Source organism: Abrus precatorius, unplaced genomic scaffold, assembly GCF_003935025.1.
Source record: "Abrus precatorius isolate BTA unplaced genomic scaffold, Abrus_2018 Scaffold11, whole genome shotgun sequence".
In the NCBI taxonomy this organism is placed as follows: domain Eukaryota; kingdom Viridiplantae; phylum Streptophyta; class Magnoliopsida; order Fabales; family Fabaceae; genus Abrus; species Abrus precatorius.
The window spans coordinates 19,563,510-19,578,057 of record NW_020874303.1 but is presented as its reverse complement, the minus strand read 5'-3'; the positions used below and the strand labels follow the sequence as shown (position 1 = coordinate 19,578,057).

General features: G+C 29.8%; 2 protein-coding genes across 3 annotated transcripts; one reads left to right on the top strand and one right to left on the bottom strand.

The window, feature by feature from the left end:
• Positions 1-733: 733 nt before the first annotated feature.
• LOC113854162 (protein NDL1) lies at positions 734-4,622 on the bottom strand. Of its 2 annotated transcripts, none has more exons than XM_027485045.1 (11): positions 4,434-4,622; positions 3,182-3,281; positions 2,883-2,980; positions 2,692-2,780; positions 2,399-2,459; positions 2,186-2,272; positions 2,027-2,104; positions 1,889-1,945; positions 1,700-1,755; positions 1,445-1,580; positions 734-1,320 (listed from the first exon to the last, which is right to left on the bottom strand). In XM_027485045.1, the coding sequence occupies exons 1-11, from the start codon at positions 4,491-4,493 to the stop codon at positions 1,099-1,101; spliced, it is 1,044 nt and encodes a 347-aa protein (XP_027340846.1). In that variant the 5' UTR covers positions 4,494-4,622; the 3' UTR covers positions 734-1,098. The 2 variants fall into 2 exon arrangements, with proteins under 2 accessions (XP_027340846.1, XP_027340847.1); XM_027485046.1 differs by lacking the exon at positions 4,434-4,622 and adding an exon at positions 3,960-4,392 and having other exon boundaries at positions 791-1,320.
• Positions 4,623-9,657: 5,035 nt separating this feature from the next.
• LOC113855007 (thiamine phosphate phosphatase-like protein) lies at positions 9,658-11,294 on the top strand. The gene is made up of 3 exons (XM_027486421.1): positions 9,658-9,948; positions 10,014-10,215; positions 10,905-11,294. Exons 1-3 carry the CDS (start codon positions 9,677-9,679, stop codon positions 11,178-11,180), a joined length of 750 nt encoding a protein of 249 aa, XP_027342222.1. The 5' UTR covers positions 9,658-9,676; the 3' UTR covers positions 11,181-11,294.
• The last annotated feature ends 3,254 nt before the right edge of the window (positions 11,295-14,548 follow it).

Genomic DNA, 14,548 nt, shown 5'->3' with positions numbered 1-14,548 from the left:
TATTATTAATTATATTATATTATTGTAATTAAATTCGTTATTTTTTTTACAATTACAGATTCAAAAGTAAAAAAAAAGTGTTATGTGTTCATTTCTTATTGTCATTTTATACTTGAACTTTTTTGTCCTAACCTACTCTCATTCTCAATGTTTGTCTCATTCAAACTTATTATAGCAACCATAAATTGTTATTTGTTAGAGTTAGTTATCAATGTTATCACAAGAAACCACCCATTGTGCACTATCTTGTCGTCATTCTGTTATTGTTGTTCAATTGAATCTCATATAAGACAGGATCATCACTGACAAATAACTGAAATGTTTAAGAATTTTAATTTAAAAAATTGTATTAAGATACATTTAGCATTTGTAATATTTGAATATTTGTTTTCAATCTATGATTATACTTTATTCAACAACTACGTATTGAATTTTTGTATTATTATATTACTTATATAAAATTATATAAATATATTTTTTTATATACATATTTACTTTCTCAAACAAAGATAATAAGTACCAATATTGGATATGCAAGTACTCAAACAATACAGGTACAGGAATTAATGTTCATACCCATGCAGACATAAGACTAAGTACGAGTATTTTTTTTTTAAAGTGTGTATATGAATGGATACTATAATACTCTATCCATTGTCATTCTTACACAAAGTAAGTATAGGAATAGATACTATAGTACCCTATCCATTGTCATTCCTACACAGCTACATGTGAGGAATAAAAGAAACAAAAATATTCCAATTCCAATGGTTATATGGGTAACATGTAAATAAAGGGATTATTGATTGATCATCACCATAAATAAATGGAGCCATAGTCCAAGTGAAATTTACAGATACAGCTCAATGATATTCCTTTATTGAAGACAGACTACAAATGAATCAAGGCAACTCCTCCCTATAGTTTTTATATATTCTCTCCATTCCCTTGTCTCCTATATCTACAACCCCTCCTCCAACTCTAACCAACCTCTTCTCTATCCGTCTTTAAAAAATAAAAAAATTTGAAGCAAAAAAATAATAAAAGAAAAAACTGCTTTCAATTACAAAAGTCAAAGGTTTTTTTTGTTCCCTGATATCAAACTTCCAATGAAACACGAGTCTTTATAGGCTTTAGCTTCAATCCCATGCTTTCAGGAGAAAGGAGTTCTGGAGAGATGCAAGATGGACTAAGTGGGCTCCTTGGACTGTCACTGAATTGGCATGGCCTATACAACCCATACCCCATGAAAAAGTACTCCATAGGTATCAGCATTGCATGTGGCTGTTCCTCTGTAACCATTGATCCACAAGCCTGGACCTGCAAAATAAAAACTCACTCAAACCTATTTTTGGTATGCTTATCCATCTCCTATCATCTATTATTAGGTATGCTTTCTTGACATATTCACACATGCACATGCTTAGTACACCCTTACACATACCTCAACCAAGGCACTAAATCTCCTATCAAGTTTTGAAGTCATGTATAGAGCCTCCGAATGGAAAGGAGAACTGTCACCAACAAAAATAAGCGTACGACATTTTAATCTTTTCAATCCTTCTGTAATATCAGCTCTCCTGCAATTTGGCAAAACAAAGTTGTAGCACATAAATTTTCCAATTCAAGATCAGTATTGCAACATACACAGAACGTCAAAGAAAATTAAAATGGTGGAGTAAATATGTAAAGGATTTACTGATTAATTGCTTCAAGAAACCGCAAGACATTTGTTCCCTTTCTTTCATCCAGCAGCTGCAAAAGAGACAAAACCAACACAAAGCAAGATGAATACAACAAACAAGGAAAGAGTGATAAAAGGGATAGCAATCACATTCCAGCTATAGAGCAGTACAGGGGAAAGAAACTAAATTGTCTTAGCACTGACTTTTCTGCATGCTTGAACTATCTCTGATTCTGGAACCTCAACATTGCCACGGACTTCCTGTTAAAGTTGACTAAGCAAAATCACCATATGAAATAAAATAAGGAATATGGTAGGGATACGAGCCTCGCATTACAGTACCGTGCTGAAGTATCTCTGAAGCAAACACTCCTTCAGCAATCCACACATGCCATAGAAATATAACAAATTTGACATCACCTACACATTACAAGTGGTTCTGGGTAAGTCATTAGATTATATAATTCACAAATGGACAATATGCAAGGATTTGAAAGGAACCTTGTTGTAAAACCATTCCGTCCAAGAAGGTGCTTTGCATAAGGGAGATACAAGTATTAAACCAAGAACACGCTCCCTATATTTCATCTGTAAAAACATACCGAAGAATAGCAGATCAATAAAAAAAGTGGCTTCATAAGTTAGAATTAGAACTATGGAGCATTAAATAAATAGCACAGTTTTTCCATTCAAAGAAAAACGTCAACTACATACAGCAAAAAGAGTAAGGATATAAGCACCAGCTGTCACTCCCATACACATCACTGCACCAAGCCTGGACAAGAAAATAGCTCATGCCATTAGTAAATATAGCAAAAGCATTGAATTTAACCTCAAAAAAAGGACAGTGCTCTTCAATTCCGAATTTTCAAAATCTTGGGTCATTCATGAGAGAAGCAAAGCAAGAGATCATATTAAATATTGATTTTGTTCACAAAAAAGAAAGAGTTCCAACCAATGAAAGCCAAAAATATAAATCATCAACACAATAATTATGTTCTAATTACCCAAAATAGTTGAGGACCTCAATTATTTGATCTGCTAAGTCTTCCACAGAAGGAGCAGGATCATCAGGACAAATTGCAGCTGCTCCCAACTGCAAGAACTCTTGTGGTAGTTCCAGAGGAAAAACTATGAATAATAATATTCAGTTCTAAATGCAATAAAAAAACATATTCAAATCGATCAACTTACAAACCTCATGTCCAGGAGGACTGATATGATATATGCAAAAGTTGTGAAGCAGTAAAGAAGCTGCCTCTGGACAAAAAAATAATCCTTGGAAACATGACATATCTGCCCAATACATAGAAGTGAAATATTGACTCATATTTCCAGATTAAATAAAAGGAACAGGGTTCAAACATACACATGTACAATGCAATCATTAATGTAATAGAAAGGGAACTCACACAAATTTCAATAACAGAAGGTGAAAGAAATCAGAAGCTTGAAACATTGAATTAGATAAAAGAAAATATAACTGATAGTTCTTACAATTTAGTGCTAAATCTGGATAAGTGATCAGAGCTGGTTTCTCATGATCCCCGTACACTATGACAGACACAGAACCACAGCCAGTTCGAATATGATGCTCCTGAAATGGTAATCCAAAATGAATGTAGTCCACAAAGACAAATACGACCACAAAGATGGGGAGGAAAATGAGAACCAGAATTGAAATTGGAACTTTTAGGAATGAAAAGAACCTTCACCTAAAGCAAAAGATATCCTTTATTTAGTATTTACTCCATTTGAGTATTGTTAAATTTCATAAGTGAACCTTTTTCTAACATGACTCCCCATGTGCCCTTACCCCTTTTTTAGGCAACCCAAACTAACAAGCAACAGCACATTATTATCACTATCTGAACTGAAAAGTGAAACAAGTCATCCTAGATGCCAATGATTGTATGCTCCAGAAAATTAAAAATTGAGGTGAAGGCAGTGAAAAAGTGGACAGTATCTTAGGCTTTTAAAAGAAGAATGATTGGAACTCATCCAATAACTAACTAATATGTGCATTACTTATAAACCAGAAAAAAGTAAAAATAAAAATAATAATTTCAACCCCCCCTCAATATACACAAACAAAGGAAAAAAAAACCCTGAAAAACAAAATAATGCTAAATTCACAATAAACTATTTCTATGACATACTGACAAAGTCTAATTAGAAATATAACAGTAAGCCTGCAAAACAGCTTAAAACGAAACAAAGAATCGATGAATTTTCAACAAATGAAAATGGAGGAGAATCAAGCCAAGAGCCTCACAAATGGACGGTGGAAGCGTAAAAGAATACTTGGCAAATAAGGAATGCGCAGATCCGCTATTTTACGTGTTCAAATCTTCAGAAAATAAGACATACAATACATTCCAAGAAAGAAAATAAAGAAAGAAAAGAAAATAGGCATGGAATTTTCAGAGTAAAAAAAGAGTTTTTTTTTGGGTCTATTTTCCACAAAGATCCCAACAGCAAAATACTCCCCAATCGAATTCTCCGTTGTGCAAGACACTAAAAATGCAGCATAATTAATGCAATCTTGTGAAAGAGACGATGGCAACAAAAGCCAAAAGAGGAAAACAAAAAACTTGTACCCATTAAACACCGAAAAAGACCCAATTGAGAAACACTTGAAATTGATCCATTCCCCAAAGAAAAAGCAAAAAAAGATTAAATCTTGAACCCCCTCCCCCCAATCCCCAAAAGAAAAAAAAAAAGATGAATGAAATGGTGAAGGTGGAACCTTTCCACCGAGGTAGATCTTCTCCATGTCGAGTGAAACGGAATCATTGGATTCTTGCATGGCTGTAGCTCTGGCGAATATGGAAGCGGTTCTTGTTCTTGATGAACTAAGCCTCCACCCACCAATTTCTTTTTTTATTTTTCTCTCTCTCTCTCTCTCTCAGCTCTTGTTGTTTTATGTTTATGTTTGTGGGGTTGAAGGAAGAAATATAAGGGTCTCTTCTGCTGTGTCTTCAATGGCTTATATACGAAGCCAATTTCGATTCTTTTTGTGTTGTGTTACTCTTCAATATTTTAACCTACGGTTAACATCCACCGACGCTTCCTTTCCGTACCAACTGAATTTAACCTCCCTTCTTATTTTTTTACCTTCCACGACGTCGTTTCTCTCTCTACTCTACTCTACTCTACTCTATCTACTCCTATTCTAATTTTTTTAAAAATATTTAAATAAGAGATCTCTTTGATTATTTTCTTTTATTCTATTTATAAGAGATCACTTTGATTAAATCATACTGATCAAACAAGTATTAAAATTAATTATAATATTTTAACTTTTTAAATTTAAAGTTATATTTTACTATCATATTAATTGTTGAGAAATTTAAAAGTTTTAATATTTTTAAAGAAAAATATGAAAAAAAAATTAAAATTTTGAGTGACATTACACATGCTTAATAAAATAAATAAATAAATATTGTACATATTTTAAATGTTCATTTTATTTTTTCATACTTCACTTTAAGGAACTGACATATAAATTAAGGAATAGATTTATTGTTCTTACTTTTATTAAAATTATTATTCAATTTCTTGTTATACCTCTTTACCTTTCATATTAATTAATTAGTTTTTATTTTAATTGAAAAATTAATTAATAAAATATAATGAATGCCACCTTAAATTTTTTAAAATGACACAACTAAAAAAACCTTCTGAGAAATGTGACAGATAAAAAAAATAAAAAAGAGTAAATATGAATAATATATTGTAGTTAATTTATAAATATAAATCAACTTAATTAAAGATACTTCTCAAAACTTTTATACTTGTAGTAATTGAAAGTAGAATGAATTGGATCTTGAATGAATTGAAATCTCTTATTTCTTTTTCTCTTGCCTTTTTCTCAATACAAACATGGCACCTAATCAAATAATAAAAATTCCCCTTTTTAAAACAATAATATATATATTTTTCTATCTCTGTTAATCATTTTTCTTTTTTCCTTTTACTAAAATGATTTCAGTGATGATGGATACCAAACAAGATCTAAAAGGGTCTGAAATTGTGGGGTGTTTATGGCTTTCATCACTCTGACTATAGCAGTGGCTCTGGTTGGCCCCATCATTTTCCTTTTGACTCCAAACCCTATTGTGCTTCCACACCTGTCCTCAAATGCCCCAATCAAAGGCTCCACCTTTTCTTTTCTTTTTCATTGTTCTTTTGTTTTCTAGTTTCTGTAATTACTTGCATTTTAGACGTCGACATGTATTTATCAAAGAGGGATCTTAGAAGTTAAAAAATGGTAGGTTGCTTGCCTTTCATTTGACTCCAATCATTAATCATGCCTTCCTAATCATCTTCCCACACATTGCTTTCGCCTTTTCCATTTCATTCATTCTTTATTTTCTATTTTTCTCTCACATCTTCACCAAACCTTATTACTAAACAAATTTAAAGAATATTTTCATTTAGCTTTACAGAGTATGTTCCAATTGTCAATATTCCATGTGTAGCTCTCTTTTAATATCAATCTTTGCTTTAATGTATTCAACTAAGTTCTATCTGAAATGAAAATTATCAAACAATTCAGAATGGGTATCTCTGCTTAGTTAATAATTACATAATTTGAAAATTAAAATTGACATTTATTTGAACCGGAGAAAATTAACAATCACTATCAATATTCTAAAAACCTTTGGGATGAAACGTGGTTTTTATTTTAATATTTATCAGTTAGATGGTTTTTATCAATCAGTGTGACTAATCACTCAAAATGTCAATTGCTTTTATAGGTGGGATATTTGGCAATGACATTCTTGCTGACACTGTTTTTCATTCTACCCATAGTTTATAGTCATTAAGCAAATTATTATTGTCAGTTTCCTCTTTTCTTTTCTTTTCTGGTAAAATTATTATCACTGGTTTAAGTTACATAGCTTTTGCAGCTTTTTTACTTAAAAGTTATTGAGAGTGACATGAAACACACGAGAACATTGCATAAGACATGCCTCATGCTCTCCATCTATCGTCGAATTCACGGATTTCATTCAATAGATTAAAATTCAGAGATTGACATTAACAATATTTGATTTTTTTTTTATAACAGCAATATTTTGTATTTTTAATTGTAAATGTTTGAAAAATATTAATTAAAATTACTTTCTTTAGTATTTCATTGAAAATAATTACAATTGAAATTGTAAGATCAAATTTGGACAGGTATTTCCGACAATTTCGAAATCTAAATTCTTAATGTTGTAGATAAATTTTATTTAGGTTGTTGAATAAAAAAATTATTTAGGTTATAGGTCACTTCACATTATCTATTATCTGAGAAGCAGTAAAAATATATATAAACATAATTTTTTTATCATCATTCAAAATTGTAAAAAAAAAAAAAAAGTCATCTTACAAAGTTAAAAATAAAAAATTAAAGATTAAAATGTCTAATACATATAAATTCAATAAGTAATTTAGGGATTTATTTTGAAAAAAAAAATCACATACTTCATCATCAAATATATATCCAGAGTGAATATATTATTTCGTGTTCACATCATCTCCTATCTGTATACTTGTCAATTGAGTAAACTTTAATATATATATATATATATGATATCGGAAATTTTGGTTACTTTAGTAGTGGAGATGATTAAAATTCAACATTGGTCCCCATCTTATGCCGTAAGCTCCCTTTCTCCCTGTCCATTACCAACCTTCAACAGCTTATATTGCTTCCATGAAACCTTGTAGACACCCATTCCCCTATTACACTGATTTGCCTATAAATACCCATTAGTAATAGTAATTTCCACAGTCATGTCATTATCATATTTGACCAATACATGTCTTCCATATTTGCTTCCACAATTTGTAGGTTGAATTTAATGACCACTTCACTGCATTTTCAGTGGCCTCTGTGTGTTAATTTTTATGGATTGTAGCCTTTTCTTCTTAGGGGTTATATTGTGCACACATTAGATAGATAGATACAATCATTATATTTTGAAACTAAATATTTTTATTGCATTTTATATTTGAATTTATATTTTGTTCTAGAATTATTTCTGTCAAATTGTTTGAAAATGTTTTGACTATAAATATTTTTTAAAATTTATTTATAAATATACTTTTAATCATTTTGTATTTTACATAAAATTCATCTTACTAGCTATGAATAAATCACTTTTAATCTTTTAGGATTTTTTACAGCAAGAAAATTAAATATTTGTATTTTTATTATTAGCAAAGCAATGCTTTATCACTTGAAAGGTATTCTCAGCCCCTTCGATGCACGCGTCCTTTTTTGCAATTGTTTGTACTCCTTCATATTGTTTGGGCTTGGGCCCTTTCACCCCCTTTTTGTTCATTTTTTCCATAAAAAATAAAAGAAAATAATAATAAAATTCTATAAGTGACAAAGCAAAAGCAAATAAAGAGGGAAATAAAACAGAGCATAAATTTTTTAAATATTGGATTAAATATGTCCCATTTTTTTTACTATATTAATTTTTTAGTGTCAAAGGGCTGTCTTGCTCTCTCTCTCTTTTTTTTTTTCAAGTGCATGTATATTCCAATCCTAAATTTGATGCCATTAAATGGTACCTCTATCCATGATTCAAGTTTCCTTCTTTTCTTTTATTGGTAATTTTATTTTGATAAATTCTTTGGTACCTTCGAATAGGCATAAGAAAAGGTTAAATCATACTAGGTGACAATCAAACAAGTGTAACTTGTTTAAAAGTTTTAGAGCTTGCGTTTGAAATGTTACCTAACATGGGTTATTTTTTAAAGTTAGGTTAAGCGTTTTAGAAGACTTAACATTAGTTTAAAGCTTATGGAAACATAATTCACATTGAAACTTTAAATGGGTTGATATAAAACATATCATAAAGTAGGTCAATCACAAAATATGCTATTAGGACTTATAGTAAAAAGATTAATAACTAAACAAGCTTATAACAAAATAAGTTAACTATTATTGCATAGCTGCATAGGCCATTGAGAAGAAGAGTTAATACCCTAAAGAGACGTCAACAAACTAAAATGAGGACATGAAAAGCACCATTACAGCTTTTTCATTCCACCATCATATTATAATAAATAATATTTTTATTAAAAATTATAATATTTAATATTATCAATACATTAAATTTTAAAATATTTAACAATTTTAATAAAAACTTGTCATATATAAATTCTCACACGTTTAAAAAATTAATTAACAAACACAATTAAATAGGTCTCATATTTGCTGAAAATGAAATAACTAACATATACTTTATTATATCCTATTAATTTTTATTACTTTATTAAATAAGAGTTGAATATAAAAAATATATATTCATTATTTTAAAAATCTAAAAAATATTTAATAACTTTTTATTTAATAATTAGAAAAATTAACAAATATAAAAAGTAAGAAGATTTAAAATTATTCAACTAATATGTATTAGTACTCATCATAAATGAAATTTTGTTACAAGTTATAATTTCTCCAGCACTTCGAAGCCTTAAAAGAGTTATTATTACCTTTAATAATATAAACGTCTTGCGTGAAGAATCTGAAGATAAGTCTCTAATTTTGATTTCATTGCAACGATTGCTTTATTAAATTTTTTTAAACGATTTAGTTCATTTTCACTATTCAATAAAAGTTACTTTAATTATTTTTAATATAACTTTTAAAAATAAAATAAAAAATTTATAACTAAAAACAATTTTGTTCATTACTAGATAATTTCTAATTTTTTCCCTCTCAAAAGGATGATGTAAATGAAATAAGCTGAGAATTGTTTAAATTTAATGTCATTAGATGTTGAATTAAGGATATTATTTTATAAATTAAAAGTATTTTTTGTTAATATTTTGATAATATAAACTTTGCTTTAATTTAAAAAAATAATTTCTTAATTAAAATGGAAGCATAAGCCTTTAATTATTTTTGTCTTATAATATAATTGATTATAAACTGCATGCTGAATACGCAGTGCGGTGGTGTGTCCCGGGGGCTGAGAAAAAATGTGCGGAAGCGTGGCGGCGCCGGTGGTTGTTTTCGACTTTGATAGAACGATAATCGACGACGACAGTGACCGATGGGTGGTGACTGAAATGGGTTTGACCCACCTTTTCAACGAACTGCGCCACACCATGCCGTGGACCTCTCTGATGGACAGAATGACGGAGGAGCTGCACTCTCACGGGATCACCACTCACCACATTGTAGAGTGTCTGAAAAGGGTTCCTTTGCATCCAAGCACTGTTTCAGCCATCAAATCTGCACATGCTCTTGGGTAAGCCTAATTGATTCAATTCTCTGTTTGAATTTGAGTTAATTTTGAATTGATTTGATTTGCAGGTGCGATTTGAGGATAATTAGCGATGCGAATCTGTTTTACATCCGGAACATTCTGGAACACCATGGCTTGTTAGAGTGCTTTTCTGAGCTGAATAGCAACCCAGCTTTTGTAGATGAAGAGGGACGCCTTCGTATCACACCCTTTCACCATTCTCCCCTCTCTCCTCACACTTGTCCCTTGTGCCCTTCCAATATGTGCAAGGTTACTGTTACTATTACTGTTTCTTCCATTTTTATTATTCTTCTCTTTTTCAGCTTTAACTCTTATATTTCTGGTCTAGGGAGTCAGATTTTAAAGTAAATATTTTTAAATATTAAGAGCTATACTGTTATATCATATTCATATTAAAACAAATAAATAAAATCTTGTTTAATTAAACATATTAATATTAAAAATATTTATTAAAATAAAATATTAAAGTTTTCTTTCTTCTTATTTTATCCTTTTTTTTTTTGTGGTGATTGTAGTCATCCACAGTATGATAATCCTTTTTCAGCGGTAGAATATGTGGAGGGAATCCATTGCTTCTTGCCATTTCATAACTATGGTAAAATAATTTATTTATTTTTTATTTAAACTCTAACTTGGGATATTTCGTATTTGAATAGATCAATTCAAGTAGTTGGACTAAAATAATTAATGTATCAAAACTTGCTCTTCCTATTCAGTGAGTGAAACAACAGCCATCTATGTTCTTTAAGTGAGGGAATTTGTAAGTTGTGGCATGCGACGAACTTGTGAAAGTTTGACTGTCTGATTTGTGTTTAGCCCTTTTGCAAAATATGTCGTGTGATCCTTCTTTCTGCCTTTTTTCTTTGATTTTTGGACTTCTACTGCTGTAATTTGTTCCACCTAGCGTTGGTTCTTTTGTTCTTTCTATCTTATTATAGGGATTAGTAATAGACCGAATCCGAGGTTCTTTGCCGGATAAGAAAAGAAGATTCATCTACATCGGAGATGGAACAGGGGATTATTGCCCAACTTTGAAGCTGGGGGAAGATGATTTTGTGATGCCAAGGAAGAATTATCCCCTCTGGAACCGGATTTGTAGTGACCCAAAATTAGTTAATGCAAAGGTTCATGATTGGAGCAATGGGGAGGAGTTGAAGATCATACTACTCAACCTTATCAACATAGATCAAGCGGTAGCTAGCATCCCCCACTAATGGTGAGGAATGAGAGTCACACACCCCTTCCCCATAGGTAGCGGTGTTAGCTCGTAAGACACCAAAGAAAGGAAACTTCAGTTTATTAAACTCAAATGATTGCTTTGAAGAATTTTGTACTCCAGCCAGGGTGTAATTTCTCTTCATACATTCTCTCCCGTGGAAAGCAACTAAAGGATTAATCTGATCATTTATTTCCATTTTAGTTTTTTGGATAGGAAAATGATAGAGAGTACCAAAACAATTTTTCATCTTATATTCCGATGATAATAATATTCTAAAACAGTATACTTGGATTTCAGTTGAGAAATTTAGGTAGAAAGACGTTTCTTTTAACCTTTGCCTAAATCATTGTTTGAGTTCCTATCTCAAATACATAACATGCTAAAGGTTATGTCTTCGTCAACCAGTGAAACATTAATTTAATTCTTAACATTTTGCCTAAACCATACATAACATTCTAACTTTTCCCTAAAATTTTGCTCAAATCCATGCCTATATTTGGATTTCAGTTGAGAATTTTGGGCTGAAAAATGCTTCTTGTAACTTTTGCCTAAATCATGGATTGAGTTTCTAGTTCAAACGCATAGCATGCTAAAGGTGGTGTCTTCATCAACGAGTGAAACAATAATTTGGTCCCTTAAGTTTTGCCTAAATCATACATAACATGATAGCTTTTGCCTAAAATTATGCTCAGATACATAAATGATTACCTATATTTGGGTTTCCGATGAGAAATTTGGACAAAAAACTTGTTTCATCCACCTTTTGCCTTAATTAGGGTTTGAGTCCCTATCTCAAATGCACAGCATACTAAAGGTGATGTCTTCATCAATGTCTGAATTACATAAATCAAAAGTAAAAGTAAATTTAATTGGTTTGAAATTGTACTTATCTCACAAAGTTTAATTTATTTAATCAATAATTTCAGTTGACAAAGTAAGTTTATGAGGCTAATTAAATCTTAAACTAACGTTGAACAGGTTAAATTAATATTGGGTCTTAATTAGAAGATACATTTGAAAAATGGTAGGCTTTCTGCAAAAAGAAACACTTGTCTCTGAATCCTACCGATTCTGCATTCTGATAATTGAACTTCGGCTTTTGACAGATAGACTTCTTTAAACCTATGGAAAGCGACAACCATAACAACTGCGCCATGTCCCCCATGTGTGAGTATCTTATGAGTTAATGCCTTTCATGCTGATGCTACCATGTTTTTCCAAATGCATGAATTGTGTACACGTTGTCTTATCTCTCATTTGAGGGTGGGAATAAATATTATACTCCTTTTCTTGAAAGGTTTTTGTCTTAGAAATAAATATATCTATATCTATATATATATATATATATATATTAGTAATTTTTTAAAATAGTATATTATATTTAAAATAAATATGAATAGTTAACATTTGCTATTTTTTATTTAGGATATGAATAGGTTCATGGCTATCATGAAGACGTGAGGAATGGAGATGGGAAAAAAAAATCTTGGAATAAGAATTTAGGATTGGAATGATGGATTGGTTTTGTTAGAATAATTCTTTTTGACAAAACTATATTTTACTATAGATACTTTAAATTTGTAAATTTGTGTTAACATGGTACCTACCTTTTATTCATAAAAACCTGAAACTTTTGTTCATTTAATAAATAGCACACAAATTTTATCATTTAATATTATAAATATTTTTCAAATAAAACATAAATTTATGATATATAATTACTTTTTATTGATCTTAATGTTTTAATTATTTTTTTTATAAATAAAATTAGAGGCAGTATTTAGTTACCCTATCACATGTTACATTTTTCAACCGATATTATATAAATAAAAAAAGGTCTTTTCATTTCTTTGTAATATATTAAATCTAAGGGGTAAGGGGTAGCGTTGACTCACGACACTACAGCAGTACAGCTGTTATAGTATTACCTTCGCCATGTAAACAATTAGGTGATGTTGTCCCTTCCTAACTCAAATATTATGTTCACTCATTGTATTGAAATAATGTACGCATTTTACGTCTCTAAATTTAATATAATTCATTGTTTAGAGATTCTTAGTTAGTAATGAAGTTAGATTATTTTTATTAAGGTGACTAAATAAATAATGAGCTATTGAAGAAATAAATAAATTAAAATCATTGAATTTTAAAATATATTAATATAATATAATTAAGAATAATATTTTTTTTAAAATTTAGTTAGTTTAATTTTGATTGTATTTTATTTTTATTCAAAAATTTAATCTTTTCTTAGCTTGTTTAAATATAACAATTTATTATTAAATAATTTTAATATAAATTATATTTTATTTGAAACTAAAAATTTATAAAAAATAAAATATATAATAATAATAATAATAAGACAATGAAGCAAATAATATAAAAATATAATTTTAAATAAATTATATATAATAATTTTTTTAATTTAACACATTTTTTTATTGGTATAAAAAGGAGGGTGCAGTTAAAGGGTACATATGCAGTACTCAGGGCATTATTTAGACATCAATCTTTCATTTTCAGCCAACAATTATGCTTTGCCGCCACCAAATACATAACATCAACCAAAGCAAACAAAATATTTATTGTTCAGCATATGGTCAATCGTGGGCTTTGTCCAACATTTCTGTATGCTCTACTCAAAAGTTTTCACCAGTTAATAATTATATCCATTTGGCACCATCCTACATATGAAAACAACATTTTAATGAACATTTTTTTTAATACGTGTTATATATATATAAGCCTATTAAAAATTATAATATCTAATATTGTTAATCTATTAAATTTTGTAATCTTTTGTTATTTTCAATGAATTTTATTATATATAAAATTTATCATATACTCTGTTAAAAAAATGGTTTGATCAATTTCTCAAGTCAGGCCTTCCTAGATTTGTATTTATTTCACCTTGTGCCAAATGTTGAGTGGGGATTGAATTGAGTTGAGGTGTATATATATATATATATATATATATATATATTTCCAAATTTCTTAATAGTTGGAACTTTCAGAGAGGCTTCACTTCAATGCCTTGTGACTTGCAATAGAATGGAACCTCCTCACTAAAAAAAATTTCACGTGTCATGTCATGGATTCCACGCTATTTGAGAGCTTGGTAGAGTGATTTTGAAGTGAAACCTGTGTATCATTTGCTTATATAATATGGTACTTGGTACTTTTAATATCCATTTCCCTCGGTTCAAGCGACATATTTTACACAGTTCATTCATTCATTATTTTTTTGTTCTCATAATTTTCGGTAACTTAAAAAGCCTAGAACTTTTTGTGGGTTTTAAGAAGAGAACTAACTAACTTAAGTGGTTAACATGATTAATATGACATGATCCTTTTCATTCAATT

Coding starts and splice junctions, on each gene's coding strand:
- LOC113854162 (XM_027485045.1), bottom strand. CDS start 4,493: ATGCAAGAATCCAATGATTCCGTTTCACTCGACATGGAGAAGATCTAC. Junction 2,781..2,882: donor TCAGTCCTCCTGGACATGAG/GTTTGTAAGTTG, acceptor GAGTTCTTGCAG/TTGGGAGCAGCTGCAATTTG. Junction 2,105..2,185: donor CGGAATGGTTTTACAACAAG/GTTCCTTTCAAA, acceptor TGTAATGTGTAG/GTGATGTCAAATTTGTTATA.
- LOC113855007 (XM_027486421.1), top strand. CDS start 9,677: ATGTGCGGAAGCGTGGCGGCGCCGGTGGTTGTTTTCGACTTTGATAGA. Junction 9,949..10,013: donor AAATCTGCACATGCTCTTGG/GTAAGCCTAATT, acceptor TTTGATTTGCAG/GTGCGATTTGAGGATAATTA. Junction 10,216..10,904: donor GCCCTTCCAATATGTGCAAG/GTTACTGTTACT, acceptor ATCTTATTATAG/GGATTAGTAATAGACCGAAT.